The sequence below is a fragment of the Opisthocomus hoazin genome, chromosome 15 (assembly GCF_030867145.1).
Source record: "Opisthocomus hoazin isolate bOpiHoa1 chromosome 15, bOpiHoa1.hap1, whole genome shotgun sequence".
NCBI lineage: Eukaryota > Metazoa > Chordata > Aves > Opisthocomiformes > Opisthocomidae > Opisthocomus > Opisthocomus hoazin.
In genome coordinates this window covers 19,263,760-19,282,281 of record NC_134428.1, presented here as the reverse complement: position 1 = coordinate 19,282,281, position 18,522 = coordinate 19,263,760, and the positions used below count along the sequence as shown (strand labels likewise).

The 18,522-nt window shown below is 45.1% G+C and overlaps 1 protein-coding gene across 1 annotated transcript in view; it reads right to left on the bottom strand.

Annotated features, from left to right (window-relative positions):
• Nucleotides 1-17,709, bottom strand: part of LOC142363176 (SUN domain-containing protein 1-like) — a 30,987-nt gene extending 13,278 nt beyond the window's left edge. Inside the window, exons 1-9 of the mRNA XM_075436028.1 lie at nt 17,630-17,709; nt 17,045-17,236; nt 15,520-15,563; nt 10,912-11,008; nt 5,538-5,732; nt 5,015-5,205; nt 2,883-2,909; nt 2,587-2,778; nt 815-937 (exon numbers count right to left, since the gene is read on the bottom strand). Coding sequence (XP_075292143.1) covers nt 815-937; nt 2,587-2,778; nt 2,883-2,909; nt 5,015-5,205; nt 5,538-5,732; nt 10,912-10,988 — 805 coding nt within the window. The 5' untranslated portion in view covers nt 10,989-11,008; nt 15,520-15,563; nt 17,045-17,236; nt 17,630-17,709. The remainder of the gene's footprint in view (nt 1-814; nt 938-2,586; nt 2,779-2,882; nt 2,910-5,014; nt 5,206-5,537; nt 5,733-10,911; nt 11,009-15,519; nt 15,564-17,044; nt 17,237-17,629) is intronic.
• Nucleotides 17,710-18,522: the final 813 nt, after the last annotated feature.

Genomic DNA, 18,522 nt, shown 5'->3' with positions numbered 1-18,522 from the left:
TTCATTCAAAAACCTTTCTTGCTTCTTTTCAGATAGCAAAGTTAGTACAAAAGTCCCCAAGTAACAACTCCTCAAATCTTCAGCTACTCAAATCTTCAGCTCCTATTCCCATCATCCTGTCAAACAGGCCAAGCAATACCTCTTTGTACAGGTTTTACCGGAGATCTTAGAAGACTGAGAAGAGAGCGTTAGCAAGTTACAAGGCACTGAGGCAGAGAGAACAGGAGAGCGCAAAGTTTTATTCACACACAGAAATCAGTTACCTTCTGCCTATGGCAATTTCACTTCACTCACAGAGCAGGCGTTACAGAAGAGAAAGCACTAAAGAAGAATGGAACATTTTTGGGGAAAACAAGATGTGCTTTAGAGTAGTGCGGAGTGATGATGGCAGTTTTAGTTTTGCAAGACAGATCTCATCAAGCTTTAATGGCACAGTGGGCTTAAGGGTACGAAGACAGTCCAAACCTACAGACATTGAAGAGTTAGGATTTGACACTCTCACAGCAAACAGTTTAAAAAAAAAAAATCAACTTCAGTTTCTCAATTTAAACATTACCTTCTACCACTTCCTAGTCAAAATCAACATGTGAATCTTAACTGTAACACGTATCTCACATATGTGAATCCTGATACTTCCAAAACAGGGGGAAAGTAGGAAAAGGGTAGCACAACTGAAAAGAGAGAAAGACAGGAGCCAGCCAAAAGACTATAGAAAAAGAACACCGTAGTGCCAAAGATGAAGTCCGTAAGAAAAAAACCCAGCAGACACACTCCAGCTTTTTGTGGAGACCAAGGAAGACAACTGAAAAGGTACCTTTTAATTCACAACCCAGCTTCAGCAAAACCATTTGAAACAGTTGCACTAACAGTGATGCAAAAGATGCTGCAGTGTGTTTGACCAATCGCAGAATCTTACTCATGTAGAAACAGGTTCCTCCTGTTGGAAAAAACAGTGTGAATACAAATTGTTCACCTACCTAAAGATGTACTTCTGTCCTCTGGTGACCGCTAACTTGTCGAAGAGTGAGGAAAAAGCATGGAAAACCTTTGTTTAGCCAGGAGTGTGAAACTTAAGCAAGCGTGGTTTGAAAAGGCTGGATGCACTGGGTATTAGAGCAGAGCTTTTGGAAGAACTACACATCCTAGGGAAAACACCTTCAAGACAGAATCTATGACTTCAGCAAGAATACCTTTTCTTCATCAGAATTAAGAACTCTACACAGCAATGAATTCCTTGCTTACACTACTCAGGATTTCCCAAGGATGATGTGAGCTGTTGATACTGATTTTGTGGGTTACAGCTCCAAAGCGACAAACTGCATTCTTCTTGTGGATTGGAAAGGGTGAGGACTTCTCACCTCCTCCTCTGCCTCTGCATTGCAGGAAGTTCCTGCAGCGGTCTGTCTCAAGTGCTAGAGACACACACTTCTGCAGAGCCACGGGAACAAAGCGGCAGTCCTCCATACTGCTGCTCTCCTAGAATCAGCCACATTCCCAAAACCTGCCATGACTGTGTGCCTCTTCCCCCGCCCTCCCGAAGTTGAACCCAAACTACTCAGTTCAAGTTCAAATGCATGTGCAAAGATGAGTTCCTTGTAGAATTCTCCTGCGTGAATACAAACTCAGGAGCACAGAAAGTAGGTTTCATACAGTGTCCCTTGTAATTCATGACGCTAAGCCAACAGAATTCCTACCTGTGATACCGATTTACCAAAAAGATATACTTGCCCCAAAGCACTTGAAGTCACACCTCACAGTCCGAACTAACGGATTTCTTGCTACTGAGAACATACTTCATTCAAGAATAGCACACTGACAGAATTCCAAAATCGGCTCCTAATTCAAGGCCACTCACGAAACAACTTCCTGAGAACTGAGGACTACCAACCATCAAGAAATTACAGATGGTATACAAGAGGCAGGCAGATGCAGTCAGGACACTGAGGACAAGCATCCCTATAATGGAGATTGCCTTGAAAAGGCAGAACCTTGTTTACAGCAGATTCATTTGGTTTTGAGCTTTAGGAATATGGTCACCAGGGAGTCTATCTGGAATCAGTTTTCCCCTTTGGAGTTCCATTTTTCAAGGACTTGAGGTTTAGCTTCTAAAAACACTCTAATAAGCTGCACGGTTAAATGAGGAGAAAAAACCCAAAGCAAAGTAGGACAGCATCTCTCCAATTTCTTGCATAACAGAAGCACTGCAAAGTAACTGTTCTGCTCAATTTTGAAAGTTCACGTAAGAATAAAAAAAAGCATCAAAAATCTGGACCATACAGAAGCAGTTTCATCTGAAAACCCTTACCAAAACCTTAGAAATAGACACGTATTCGAAAACCGTGTAAGTCCTACAGTAGCACTGAAAAAGAAAAGCTGATCATTAGATATCAGAAGCCAACAAGTATGCAAAGTTTCAAATGAAACAGAGGAAGGTATTCCTTGTAAGCTGATATCTAGAATTTGGATATTGATAAATTTAGCAGGGCAGGAAGAGTACTTAAAGAACACTACATGAAAAAAGCATCAACTGAACTGTACACCATTCTGCCATCCACATGAAAAAAAGAAAAAGAGAAAGTAACTTACTGGATGCATGTTTCTGGCTCCTATCCCTGGAGTAAATTCTGGAAGATGGCACATGAGAAGGCGAGTATGCTGTCAGAACCTCCTTCCGTTCAGAAAGCATGCTGCAATCACTGCAAGTGTAGCCATTGACCACTGTGCTGTTTTCTGCTGTTTCTGTATCACCATTTCCCTGCATTAGTGTAGTATCACTACCTAGCCAACCAAGAGTAAAACATATAGAGCACTGCTATCAGTATCGCCGTCGCTAGTTACCGTTGAATAGAATGCACTCGGAAAGAAAATGAAACCATAGTTACCTTTAGGGTCGCCTTCATCATCAAGACCTTGAAGAGAAAAAAAAAAAATTTGGTCCCAAAAGTAAGGAAGTGCCACAATCAACTACGATATCTGACAAGAACTCCAAGTGAAAGTCCCACTGATTTTAATACTGCAAAGAAAAGCCACCTTATGATTGGTATTGAATGCATTTTGCAGTCACTACATGAACAGAAACAGATCCATACATTCAGACGTCAATGTAGTAGGGTAACAGACAGTGAAAAGCATTCTGCCACGGGAGCAGCAGACTAAACATGAATGACAACTGCACCTTTTCTTACCTCCCATCTGACTTGAAAGCAGCTAATCACAAGCTTATGCCGTTTCTGTTGCTTGGTAACTACTTCGGTACTACCGTATTTTAAGATTCTGTTTGAAGAGCCAGGTATTTGAAAGTTTAGAACGCATTCTACTGAGATTGAAACAAGTCCAGGGCACAGGCACACTGACTGGAAACAAATAGTCGTTGATGGTTGGACTTGATAATCTTAGAGGTCTTTTCCAACCTACGATTCTAGGTGGTGTCCCCCAGGGGTCAGTACTGGGCCCAGTCTTGTTTAACTTCTTCATCAACGACCTGGATGAAGAGTTATAGTGTACCCTCAGCAAGTTTGCTGATGACACCAAACTGGGAGGTGTGGTAGATACACCAGAAGGCTGTGCTGCCATTCAGCGTGACCTGGATAGGCTGGAAAACTGGGCAGAGAGGAACCTGATGAGGTTCAACAAAGCCAAATGCAGGGTCCTGCACCTGGGGAGGAACAACCTCATGCACCAGTACAGGCTTGGGGTGGATCTGCTGGAGAGCAGCTGTGCGGAGAGGGACCTGGGTGTCCTGGTGGACGACAGGTTAACCATGAGCCAGCAGTGTGCCCTGGCTGCCAAGAAAGCCAATGGAATCCTGGGGTGCATCAAGAAGAGTGTGGCCAGCAGGACGAGGGAGGTTCTCCTTCCCCTCTACACTGCCCTAGTGAGGCCTCATCTAGAGTACTCTGTCCAGTTCTGGGCTCCCCAGTTCAAGAAAGATGAGGAGCTACTGGAGAGAGTCCAGCGGAGGGCTACGAGGATGATGAGGGGACTGGAACATCTCCCCTACAAGGAGAGGTTGAGGGAACTGGGCTTGTTCAGCCTGAAGAAGAGAAGGCTCCAAGGAGACCTAATAAATGCTTACAAATATCTGAAGGGTGGGTGTCAGGAGGATGGGGCCAAGCTCTTTTCAGTGGTGCCCAGTGACAGGACAAGGGGCAATGAGCACAAAGTGAGGAACAGGAAGTTCCGTCTGAACATGAGGAAGAATTTCTTCCCTCTGAGGGTGACAGAGCACTGGAACAGGCTGCCCAGGGAGGTTGTGGAGTCTCCTTCTCTGGAGATATTCAAGACCCGCCTGGACAAGGTCCTGTGCAGCTTGCCGTAGGTGACCCTGCTTCGGCAGGAGGGTTGGGCTAGATGACCCACAGAGGTCCCTTCCAACCCCTACTATTCTGTGATTCTGTGATATAGTCATTTGTTGATCTTCTCCTACACAACACCTGGAGTATTGTCTACGTAAAGTATTCTCCTCTTCAACGAAAAAAGTAGGTTCCAGAAAAGCATACTTGTACCTCCTTGCAAAAACAAACCAGCCAGCCACAGACAAAAACCCTCTCAGGAAACACTGCAGTGCCACGAATTTGAAACTGTCAGATGAAGGTATATTAAGTTGAAACACACTTCTGGCTACGCACAATCAAGAGAAAGCTTTTCCTTTGGCTTTGCAAAGACAAGCTACGTGTTTACCATTCTTCAAACACAGTACTCTATGCACAGATGACAACAGAGAATTGCATCTATACAATCTACGGTGCTGCATCGCATATACGTTTGCCTGGCACATTCACTTGACTGTGCAACGTGTCCTGCTGCTGACCACACCACTAAATCAAGTTTACTCACTGGACTGTGAATTTCCAGCAGGCAGACATCTACAGCAGAAGAGTGAGTACGTGCACACGTCTGAGGGCAGAACGGAAACATGGATGGGGAAAGAGGGAAGATGAGGACACACGTTCATACACGCCAACCCAGAAGCAGCTTTAACAGTCCGATACAAGCAATGGCAATGATTACCTACCCCAAAAATGATTAACTTCTGTCTGCTCTTGAATCCAGGATTCATCCAATGCACTGGATACAATTGATGCATCACTGGCATGGCTATTGAAACTGCTTTGGCAGATAATGGAAGAGCGGGACAGATTCTTCCTTGGTGTGTGTCTTGCACTGCCAGATTTCTTATTCACACTTGGGCGGTGCTTCAGCACCCTACGAAACAGAGCAAAGACACATACGATACAGCACGAAAGATGCAAATTTCTCTTTCTCTCTCACTTTAAATGAAAAAGAAAGGCAGGGTATGTTAACACTGACATGACTAAACGGCTCAAATCAGGTTTAAAAGACAGTCCTCCAACATCTACGCTTTTGCAAAGACTTCACTGCAAACCACACACTGAGCATAATTCTCAGAGTATGGCAGTCAACGCCGAGAACAAAGAATGAAGCAGCCGGGAAACTAGGTTTGTACTGTCATGTTCAAACAGCAAGTCTCAAGACTCTAACCGAGAAATTAACTTGTGACGACAAAAAGTGCTTACTTGGAAGACTGCTCTCTGAAGGACAGGTTTCCAGCGTAAGAGCTGTCAGGATGGGTATCCTTTGGTGCATCACTGGATTTCTTCAATGCCGCAGCAGATAACCGTAAGCTACGCCGCGACATTCTTGGCGAATCAAATACTGGATCTATTTTATTTTCAGTCTCAAAATCCAAAGCAGACGAAGAATAACTCGAACTGCAGCAAAACATGAAGAGCAAAGTTACCTGAGGTGAAGAGAAAATTCCCCTCGTAACAAACACGCCCTTCAAGCTAGTCTGAGTTTCCATTCAAAGCAGTTTATCCGGGGTTATGGAGCAACTCCTACAAGACACGCCACATAATACAAACAGCTTAGAAGTACGTCGATAGTCAAGGTTCTCTTCAGCAATTCACATTGCAAGTTGAGCAACTGAAAGCAAATGCTAGTTAGAAAGAAACAACCACCATGGAAACCCATGTTTGAAGTCAAACCAGAGCAAGCATTCGTTGTACAGCTTTAGACACAGTTCTCTGGGGACCAAGTGGAGAGAGGAAGCCATTCAGGACAGTTTCTTTGCCACGCTGAGCCACAAATTCAAAATCAGGATGCACTCGGAGTTTCAAGGTAAAGACTCAGCAACACAAGGCAATCACTAACAGATTAAACAGAGGAATCGGCAGGAAAGAAACGTACTAAAACAGAAGTTTAGCCTCAAGCAGAACCCTCATACTTGCACTCGAAGGAAACACTGCTGCGTAGCTGAGCCGAGCTCCTTGCTACAGGGCACTGCGCAGCAGAAGACCAGCTTCTAGAACCACCCAGCATCGTGACCCAAATCATCTAAACCCTCTAGTGCTTTTCTCGAGTGTTCTAGGCTAGCTTTCTTAAGGCGTCTGTCCCTTCTTGGGCCACAGGGATGTACAGAGATGTAACACGTTATTTCAACATTCCTGGGGCTTTTCTTTCTAAAAAAATACAAAACAAAAGAGCTGAGCGCAATACTGTCAATGAAAGCAGCTCCTTCTCCCCAAAATCCTAAACAAAAGCAAGCAACAAATTAGATCTGAATGAGTAAATTCTACTGTGCAATCTGTATTTGAAATGGAAGTTTTCTCTTTCAAAAATACCTACGAACAGCTCCTATAAAATGTATTGGTACAAAAGCAATCTCATGGAATCTGTTTTCTCACACAAGCGTTAAAGACCCCAGAACATTACGAAGTAATCATGTCATTTGTATTGCAGAATCACGGAATCATTTAGGTTGGAAAAGACCTTGAAGATCAAGTTCAACCATAAACATAACACCACCAAGTCCACCACTAAACCATGTCCCTAAGCACCACATCTAAAAGTCTTTTAAATATCTCCAGGGATGGCGACTCAGCCGCTTCTCTGGGCATTTGTCCAGGCCAAACCAAAACAAAGGGTCAGAGCAGCAGTAGTTTGGTCTTGAGTACCTCCCTAAACAGTTGTTTCAGAACTCTGTTTTGCTGTTTACACTTGCCACTAAGCATTTGCCTTTCCTCATCTTCACCCAGGGTTTCTTACAGATACTCAATTCACAAGAACACAAAGTACACAGGACAAGCTGACAGCTGTGTCCAGCCTCCATTTGTTTTTGTTTATGAACACTTGCTGTTATTATCTCAATGAGCATTTGTATCAATTTGAGTTGAAAACATAGCTTGTAATTGGGCTCTATTTTATCTACAAAAAAAAGAAACGAAAAAATCATGGGACCTTTTCCTCTTTAAACAAAGACAGAGCCATCTCTCTTGCTTATGCAGGATAATAATTCTCTTCACACTGAAAGTGAAGAGAATTATCCATCCTCTGTCGGCAGGACAGTACCTGCAAATCTCCTAACTTGCTGTCTCACTTTCCACGCTTTGGAAAGCAGCCTTTTACCTTCTACAGACAAGACTACAGTAAACAAAAAGACTCTTGCTTTTCTTTTCACAGGACAGAAATGAACCTGAACATTGACGGTACTCCTATCCAATATGTCTGGCTACCAAAAAAACGTATTAAAGGTGGAGTGCAGTAAGCCTACCCTTCTAGACAACCCCTAGAGACTGTGCAGACCCTGGTTCTTTCCACCGACGCAGCTGCCATGGCTGCTGGCAGGTCAGCTGACTGTATCCAGTCCTATGTTTCCAGCTTCTCACTTCAGCATGTTAATTTTCAAGTTATATACTTATAAGTGGAACGAGAACAAGGTCTGCCAATTTTAGCACACCTATAGCTTTGTCTGGAGGTCCTTAAGTGTCATTTATTTTATAAGTATTCCTTGGAATGAAATGGGCAGTAATGCTCTTGATTATTCCAGATAATAACAGATAAATGCAATACACCTAGAGAACTACAGCTAAAAGGACATCTTCTAACATTGATGCAGGCATATAATCATATGAACGTCTGTATGCTGCTTTCGGACCAGGGCGTTACTTACATTAACTGACCAAGACCACTACCGTGAGTTGTTTAGCTATTGCTCCAATCAGTCCCTGAACACACATAAAAACACCAAAGGATTTTATTCAACTATTTTGTAGTAAGTTGCATCTTGATTTAATGCTCTGACACAGGCAAAAAAAAAAAAAATCAAACCAAATTCTTATCAATTTAATCTGTATTTGTGAAGCAAAAGAAGTGTTAAAGGCACCCTAGCTGACAAAAACAACTCAAAAGATGAAGGTGACTAAAAGGAATGATCAGTTTGAAGAGGAGGGTGTAAATTACGTGTTGACAAGTGGGTGAGATTCACAGGTTTGACTTGCATTTTGAAGAGGATGAAAGTTATTCAGCTATATCAGTTTTTCTGATTTGGACTGGAGGAGTAAAAGCAAAGTAGAAGCACTAGAAACAGATATGAATATACAGTAATCCTAATGAGTATTAATATAAATTCTATTAATAGGTCACACCCAACTCTATTAATATCTTTGTGGTATCTAACTTCACTGTACTTCAGTAGAGCTGCATGCACAAGCCAATTTCTTTAAAGAAACTCAGACAGACTTTGTAAAGATTGATTTGTCAAAGGCAGAACAAGCCAGATCAGAATACAAGCAAAACAAATACAGGTAGGGGGGAAAGGAGAAGGAATGAACTTCAGCACGGAAATATTTCTGATTAGCACCTCTGCCTAACTCGCCCTTTTCGCAGATTCTTCAAGTACTGCTCGACCCAAGGTACGAAGAACTACATCAATAGTCATGGCATTCTGCACAGATTCAGCAAGCAGAGAGCGAGTTTGCTCAAAAGACTGTAGTTTACTCTCCTCACACCCTGAAAGCAGGCAGCGTACCAAGTACTTTCCCCTTATTATTTTAATATTTGGGGCATCACAGCATTTTTCAAGAGGAAATACTAAAGACAACACAATAAGTTAATTTCAACCTAGTTTAACTATACTTGCCTTCATTAAATCAGTTAAGCTTCACCTTCTCCAGCTCCATCCATTTCTGAATACCTAGGCCTAGCATAGTTTAACACAGCAAAATGGGAGGTCTGAAAGTTTCAAGACATGTAACCCTTCCCCTCTACAAAGGCCTCTTCACAAGTACTCAGTTTTGTAAAACAATCTGCATTTATGCAGGAAGTCAAACACTCCAGCTGTCTTCAACGCAAAATCCACCAACGTCATAAAAATATACTCCAGATTTCAAACAGGATTTACCATTCTGCATCCTCCTTTCCTGGCAGGTTAATCTTTGCTCCTGTGGTATTGTTTGCTTCAGTGAGAAACAAAATTCGTATCGGACAAAACAGTGGGCAAGAAAAACACAGCTCAGGAGCGTATTAACCCCAGATTAGTTTAAGCAAGCCACTGAACTTTACTTTGCTAATACTCTTGAAAATGCATACAATGAAACAACAACAAAAAAGAAATTAAATCTTAATTTCTTAAGTTAATAATACTAAGACCTACTTCTTCCCTCTTGTCTGCAAGAAAGATTAGTTGGTGTGAAGAAGACTGTACAGCAGAACACGTTAGTATCATTTCAGACAAATATAACAACCAAGGAAAACAAATGAATGCGATTACAATTTCATGGCTTGTTTTAAGAAAGATATGCTCACAGAGACATAAAAAACGCCGTCTAGACTTTTGCTGCTCACAACAGGGAAAGCTGTCCTCTGTAAAAGAGCTGAAATATTTCAGCCAACCTCTAAGGTACATTTGAAATGCAGAGCTATCCAGAAACAGAAATATAACAGTGAATCTGCTTGCTGACACAAGGCACATAAATGATCTTTCATTGTCCAGCATTCTCTTTCTTTAAATGAGTAAATCTATTTGCATTTAACCAACATTTTACCAATGCTTTTCTAAAAATTCAGGAGGACTTGAGATTTAATTGATGCAACATAAAACACATGCCATTTTGCAACATTATTGACATCAGGCTGCAGCAAGAAAAAGACATGATCCCCAACAATACTGACGATGTCAGTGATGTCTTCATTCTACAGTTTTGCCAACTTCTGTTTTATTGGCAGGTAGCCAAATATTCTCCAATCTAACCTCTGTATTTTAATGCATTAAATACATAACAATGATTTACAGACACAGAACAGAAAAGCAATCTCATACTTCATCCTTACAAACAAGTGTTTTCTTTTTTTTTTTTTTTTAAACAAAGCTAAACCTGTAACTCAGGCTCACTGACGTATACTTGCTTCAAAATACATCTACTAACTCAACCACAAGAAAACCTACACAGATAAACCAGCAGCCACAACCTAAGCTATTAATCTCAAACTCAAGTGGGCATCCCAACATTTATTTTGAATACATAACACGAAAAACTAGGAAACACACTACAGAGATATTTTTAGAAAACTGAAGTGATTTAAGAAAAACAGTATAATAATGGTCAGCTTAATAAAAAGACACAAGAAAAACCAAGTTCAGTAGAATACAGATTTTACATTAACACAACAAGCAGTTTTGTTAAAAAGAAAAGTAATCAATATGTGACTTCCAGACAAGTTCCACACAAGCGGCAAAGAGTGGGTATCAATCCGTGCTTGAAAGCGAAAACAGTGCCATGTCGCAAAAGAAAACACACATAGAAGTTATAAGACACACCAGAAAGCATCTAAGAACTTTGATGATGTAGTTATAGAAACAACACAGCAATTGTAACTAGGCGGAGACTAGTTATTCATAGCAACTAATAAACACCGAGTCATTATCTTAGTCATTGTCCTGTTAGTTCAACATGTTTCCTCCATTTAGGAGGCAGCAGTTATTTTCAAAACAGACTAGAAAAAGCACGCTCCTTCGAAGACGACAGCTACTTACCATGAAAGCTAAACTCTCCAGAGTCAACAACATTCAAAGAACATACAGTTTCTCTACAAGAAGAAAAGAGTTCTCACCTGAGTGCATACGTATAGCCAGTGTTCTCTGGCAGACAGTGGGGAGGGGTGTACGTGTGTAGACGTGAAAAGTCCATGTTGACTGTTTCAAATCATACTGTAAAAGGTGAAAATAGAGTAATGCAATGACTTGAAATTACGTAAAGCCAATGTAAGAGCCCTTGCACTGTTCAGCCTGTGTTATGAAGTATTGAAATAAAAAAAAGTTACTGTCACCAGAAATACAGAGCTCTCAGTATTTCGGCAGTATTGCTGCTAGTGCTAGATATCCCTTATCATTACTGCTCGAAGCTCAGCGAATTTCTGACCGCAGCTTGCTTTATGATACTCTATTCTCAGCAATTTCCGAGTTCTCTGGAACATTACTGTAGTAAGAGCCAAGCTCTTATCACAACTACACTACAACACTTCCATAGGAACTCAGTTATGCTAGCACCCCAAAAAGTTAGGTATGAAGATTTAAAGAACTACGTAGCCATGCTTTCAGAGATCTCTTCACAATGAGTTTTGCTTTGAAAGCCCATTGAGCAAAGCACAGGCTGTTGCGTGTACCAAAGCGTAACACAGCTGAAACTTGAGACAGTTTTTACATATAGTCAAATCATTTTACTCTACAACCTTTGAACACCATCCACTAAGCAGCAAGACAGCTTCCTTCAGTTCACATCAAATTGTAATATTTGGTATCAGTTAATTTATTCTTGTCATAAAAACACTGAATACACACCCTAGCAGAAGAGCCAACTGCAAAATGACTCACATGGCTAGAGTTAGGTACGTTTTCCAGAATGCCATCCACTTCCATTACAAAAAAGCTACAAACCCAACCCACACTTGTAAAACTTTCCATGGGGTCTCTGAGAGGTACAATAGGTTTAGGAAGCAAATAAAAATTGATGTTGTCATATCAAGAAACTTGCAGAGCTGAATGGGCCACCACTTGTGGTATTATAAACGATTTGAATTTTAAGTTCAAAATATTTGCAAAAAAACTAGAGCCCTTCTCAGTTTTGTTACCCACAAGAAAAGTTTCGCTTTTCTAGAAAAACTTTGATAGTAGGTTATTTGTGGTTAACAAATAGGGATTTGGCTATCCTGGATTTGCATCGTTAGCAAAGCGGAACCCTGGCTATTTTCAGATTATCCTGTTTCAGCATCAGTAAAAGATATTCCACACAACCAAAGTAAGGTAAAAATATCCCTAGCTACACTTCAATTCTTGTAATCAAAACATCAACAAGTATCTCATTTTGGGGATGCATTTTACTATACTAAAGTAACAGTTTTCACTTCTAGAGCTACATACACATAAAAAAAATGGAGACAAAAAGCCCAGAATCACAGGTACAGGTAACAGCAGTTCAAAAGGTAATCTCCACACAGCAATTTAAAGTCAGTCCACCTGTACCCTCCAAATCCTGATGCCAATAACACAGGAGGAGATTACCATTACTACCGAAGCCAGAGCTTCCTTCTTGTTTTTAAAAATCAAAACTTACAGGCCTAAACATCGTAGTTTTCTGAATGCAAGTATCTTCCATGCATTTGTGGAGTTAATGAAAAATAAGGCCTCCCTTCTGCTATTTACACATCTTTTTTTTTTTAATATGCTGGAGGAAGCATTTCCATTAAGTGATCTTTCTCTAAACTTAGTTCATTTGTCCCAGAGCCATAATGCTTTCACTGGCTTGTATATCAAATTTGTTGTTTGTTTAGAGGACGCTTAAATCAGTAGTGCAGAAGTACTGGCAAAGCAGTCTAATTCTATTGCTAGAATAAGCAGCAAATACTGCTAGAATACATAACAACCACTACCACATGTGGAACTGGCGACCAGAGAGTAAAGATTCCCCAGTAATGAAAATGGAAATACAGTGAATTTCAAGATGAGGGATAGCGATAACATCAGGTAGCACTTGTTACAAACAACAACAATACAGATTTCTCAGACATATGCCTACTGAAATTCAAAACTATGATTAAGGTTGATCTTTTTAAATTGGTCCATCCCAACATAAAGATTTTGAAACCACAAGCTAGGGAAAGCTCTGTTTAGTTTCCCCTGGAGCTGATCTTGACTGCTTAGCACACACCATTTCATCGATAAACCTAGTTTTTAACTGTCAGCTCAAGAGTCAATATCATGCTTTTGACCTCCAGCAGTATTTTCCCACATAGAAAGCTAAGCTACACGAGTGAGCTTTCAGCAGCTACCCAGCGCCTCCCTCCGCCACTGCTACCCATCCCAGGGCAAAGGCAGACTTAGAAGGACAACACGTTGCCTCAGTTTCTTTCCTGTTCTTTTCCCCTTCCCCACAAATTCTCTCTTTGCTTGACTTCTGAAGAAATAAAATGCTAGAATTTACATCATATTCCCTACTTCCTAAGGTTTGAAATATATCATTAAAATAGTATTAGATAAAACATGTACTTGACAATGGCATTGCTAACTGAAAAGCCTTGGAGGTATTTATGCATAGGTCCACTAATAGCTGGTTTTCATAGCACCAAGATCTCCGGTAGAGATAACAGGTCTGCCATCTAAACACTCTTCGAAGATTTAGGGGGATTTAGGGGTTTTGTTTGACTCGCTGTTCGTTTGATGCTCTAAAATAAATTCAGACCCAAAGGGAAAAACCTCTACTCAATTTTTCAAAGCAATGAAACAGCCTTAACTGACTTAAGCGGAACTTGAAGATGATCTTCAGAGAAAACCACCACAATTTTCAAAAACGGGCATCTAAAATTTACTCTGAAACTGGATTTTTTTTTTTTCTTTAAAACCTGGTTGTAGCTCAACAGCTTAATATTAGTTACCTATTTCTTCAAAACAAAACCCACAAAACAAACGATGAACACAATTTATTTAGAAATATTCTGCAAACTTATTACAGCAGAACTTTAGACTACAGAACAGACCAGGGGTGGGTGGAGGACAGTAACTCCCTCTAATCTGTTCACTCCACCTTTCATATCTTAATTCTTCTTGTTTATGAAACTTTCATATACAACTGGAACAGAAAGAGACACTTTATATTTTCTTAGCAAAACATTTTGGAAATTTAAAACCACAAAGCTTGGCAGAGAACCCAAGAGGCAGACCTAGTTCCAGTTTAAACACTTCTGGATTTAGGTACCATAGACCTGCCTGGACTCAGACTCATGTACACTTTTACTATCAGTTTTGTTGCAAGCATTACTGGGCCCAAATGTGAAGTACAAGTTTTCCCTTGTTCAGAAGCCCATAAACATCTATTCCTAAGTACTACAGGATGTACCATGAAAGAATCAAGAATGCAGATACATAAAAAAAAATCCCAAATAATACGAATACATTTATAAGACAACCTAAAGACAATTAAAGAGAAGCACACATTTCAGCTAGAATGCAAGCGGACACTAAATGTGCCTCAACTCACAAGCTAACTTCCATGTTCCTGCAGAGGAGACAGCTGGATTATCTGCAGTTTTAGGGAAGCAGACAACAACAATAATCTCAAGTACTGTCTCTCCCTTGCAATTCAACTGAATCAGTGCTACAACAGAGCAGCAGATTAGAAGGCCAGTAGATGACACGGGTTCTGACTTGGGCAGAACACAGGGAAGCAGAGGGACTCCTGCAATCAGCACAGCATAATCTACCTCCACACAAAGTTCCTTGGCTGTCTCCAGAGGATGGGGGCTATGAAGCATCTGAGTGACACGAGGCTGCACCACTACCTCGTAAGTCTCTCTATCTGGAAATCACTTTCAGCACCAACCAGCCACAAAGAAACCCCAGTAGCACTGCAGCAAACTTTGGTGGAAGGCGATGAGATGCTCTGATAGTGGCCTTTAAGCACAGAAGTAGCACCAAATACACGTTGTAGATGCACTACAAGTGGCAAGCACAACTGTGAACCCCCACTTACATCTTTTTGGGTACATAAAGACTTCCACCAACATACTACCTAGGCATTTCCTCACAAACACCCTTGGGACAAAGGAAGCGGTAAATTGCCATTTCACAAACGGGACCTGGCAGAGTAGAAATACTCACCAGGAAGACTGTTACAGAATGAGAAAATTTGCAAGAAAGACTGTCTTTTTATTTTTACATTACAAGGGGTAAAAAAATGTATACATTTAAAATCTTACAGAGATGTTGGTAGTACTTCATGCAGAACCTATTCTATCCTTGTATTTTAAAGCAAACAAAGTTTAAGTCATGACAACATACTAATTCCACCAAAGTTAGCAGACTTTTGGGCAAATTATTAATAAACAATGAAACTGGAGCACGCAGCCCTACCGGCTCCTGAGAGCAAGCTATTTTTATTCGTAATTTCAAACGTTATTTTCCACTATTATTCAGAATAAGCAGTAAAATTACTTTTTGGTAAGAAAGGCAAATTCCTAAATAAATATACTCCACGAAGCATGCTTCCACATACCCGATTAACTACTAGCTGAAACAGGCTGAAGAGCAAAGAACTCCAAGCTACATCAACGTTTTATTAAAACACACATTCTCAAAACAGCAGCACCCCTTTAAAACAAAACCACAACAAGAGCAAGCAACCCCCAAAACCCCGCGGAATAAAATCGGCACTTTAAACGAGCTGTTACCATGGAGCGTTACGGCAGAGATCCCCGAGCACAGGTGCGTGATGCTGAGGGGAGGAAAGAGAGAGGCTGTTCAGCCCGGCGGCGGTGCTGCGCCCTGCCCGCCCGAGGGCTCTGCGGGAGGAAGGCCGGCAGCAGGCAGCTCCGCACCGCGCTCCGCCCGCCCTCCGCTCGCACCCGGCATCCCCAGCCCGCCCGCGGCTGAACGCGCCGAGCCCGCCGCCCGCGCCTCACCAGGCCCTGCCCGCCGCGCTCCGCTCACGGCCGCCCCACCGCCCTCGGCCAGCCGCCCGGGGCCGGGCGCTCCCCAGCGCGGCGGCGGGCGGCGGGGGCGGCCCGGGCTCAGGGCGCGCTCCCCGGCGGACGGGACGTGCCGGGCCATGCCACACCGCGGGGCCCAAAATGGCGGCGCGGGGCCGACAAAGCCCGCGGGCCCGGCGGAGCCGCCCCTGTCACTCTGCGGCGCCGGCCGAGCCGATGAACCCCCGCGCTGCCGGGATCCCACCCCTCGGCTCGCCGGCCGGCAGCCACAGGCGATCGGCCTCAACGCCCCGCGTCCCCAAAACGCTTCGCTTGCCCAAACCCACCAGTTAATGGTCGAACAGAGGAACACCCAACATCTTCCTCCTCATAACCAACTCCTACACCTGAGCACCTCAGGGTCCACAGCGCTGACCGTCACCGGGCCAGAGGCCAAGCAGCACGGATTTCAGGGGGGATGTGTATATATATTTGTATATATATTTATATATATACACACACACCACATGTACTAACACATCGGCGTACACAGCTCACTAAACTGGTCACACAGCCCTCCACACAGATCACAGCGAAAAAGCCTGCAGCTCGCCTCCATAGCGTTCTTTTGGAAATCAAACAGTAACCCACCCACAGGTGAGCAGGGAAATCGGACATTAAATCTGAAATTCAACAAGAGCCTCAGCCTCTACCAGCCAGTTGCAAGGCACCAAGAAAAAACCCGTTTTGAAGTAAGCAAGGAAAGATTTCATTTCCTTTTTGTGAAACGTTAAACTGAAAACCAGTCGGTGGGATGGGGGGATGGCGAGTACCTCAGAGACACGGAGCCTGGGATTTGCTAGCTAAGACTCTCCTTTCCTGTAACATATTCTAAGCAATACCTTTTTTTTAATCAACGAAGAAACATAAAATACGGCAAATCAAGTACTTTTTCTTCCCAGCAGACACAAAACTTCTTGAGAGGGTCAGAAAACAGGCGCTGCCTCGAAGCAGTTTTGTATTTCGGACACTTCCACCCGTGGCTGCCGGAGCGCAACCAAAGGCGCCCAGCGCATCGCAGCTCCGCCGCCTCAAAACACGCGCCACGCCGCAACGTCACGTGCCGCAGCAGAGCCACCAGCGCTCGCTCAGCGAGCGACCCCGAGCCCTCGCCCAGCAAACCCCCGCCTGTCCACCACCGCCCTCCCCTCAGCGCGGCTCGCCCACGCCCGCTGCCCGCAGGTGACAGCCGCGGGACAGCGCAGGCCGGCTCGGCACCGCACCTCACCTTCGCGCCGAAGCTCGGCAGCCGCGGCGAGCCCGCCGATCAGCTCCAGCCCAAGGTGGAGGGGGGCGGGTTACAGCTGCCTCCGGCCAGAAAGCAGTCCCAGTGCCAGCCGAGAGGCAGCCGGGCACCCACGGCACAGCTTCGCCTCTCTCCTCTCCGGCTTCGCCGCGCCGAGCCGCGGAGCTCCGAGCCCTGAAGGGAGAGGTCAGAGCTTGACCCGACGCCCCCTTCCCGGGACCGCCAGGCCGGACGCCGCCCGAGCTGAGGGGGAGCCGGTCGGGTGGGCGCACGGGGGTGCAGGCCGAGACGCGCCGCCTCGAGGGCTCCCACGCGTGTAGCTGCCCACCGCGGCCCTGCCCGCCGGAGCCCGTCTCGCCCGGGACCGGCAGTCAGCGGGCGACGGGCAAACGGGGGCGGGAGGGCGGCCGGCGCCGCGCTGTTCGCCAGCGCCCGCTCCGAGGAAGGGCGGGGGTAACGCGGCCTGACCCCGGTGGGAAGGAGGAGCGGGGGGGGGGGGGGGGGACCCGACCCGCCCCAGCGCGGCCGCGGGGAGGGAGAGATCGCACGCACGCGGGGCCGGGTTACCTGGCGCCGGCGGAGCGAGGGGAAGACCCGACCGCTACTGGCGACGGCTGAGATTGGCCTCGCCCCGCCCCCGCGGCGCGTGCCGCCAGCGCCCCCCCTCTGCGGCCCGCTCCGCCCACCGGCAGCCGCCCCCCACGCCCCGCCCACCGGCAGCCGCCCCTTGCGCCCGACCCTCACAGCGCCCCTGGGGCGGGGCTGCCCCTCCCCTCCCCTCAGCGGGCACCGGCCCGGCTCCCCTCGCCCCACCCCGGGCTCTGCCCGCCCGCAGCCCCGAAGCCCCCTGCCTCGCCTCCCGCCTCCACAAAATGGAGGCGCGGGTGCCTCTGGAGTGGGGCGTGCTGAAGAGGCGAGGGGCGTCGCCTCCGGCTGTCACTGCGACCTCTGCCGCTTGGGTCCCCGTGGGTTTCCTTCCCCCGAGTTTCTGCGGCTCCCCTCGCTCTCTCCTTCCCACTCGGCCTTTTTTGGATATTATTTCCCTTTCCCTTGCCGTGCTCCTCCGAGGCTCCTGGCGCAGCTCGCCCAGCCCCTCGGCGGGAGGTACGCGCTCGAGCGAGCCTTGCCGGTGCCGACACCGCTGGGCCACCGCAGGAGAAAGAGAGGCCTGAAACAAGCCCCATCCTTCAAATATTTGGGGAACCTGTACGAATAAGTTCAACTTCAAATCTTGGTCTGACTCCCGTTTCGTTAAACGTTCGGTCTCCCCGTGCCTGCAGCTCCCCGGCGGGCATCACGGTGCTGCGCCGTGGGCGAGGACGGTTCGCATGGCGGCAAATGGAAGGACAGGGGACGTGTCCCTTGAGAAAGGTTAGTCAGGCCAAACAATTGTTATTTACTTGTGTGTGCGAGAGAAATGACTCAGCTTGCTGGGAAAGACTGGGTAGTAAATAGGTAAT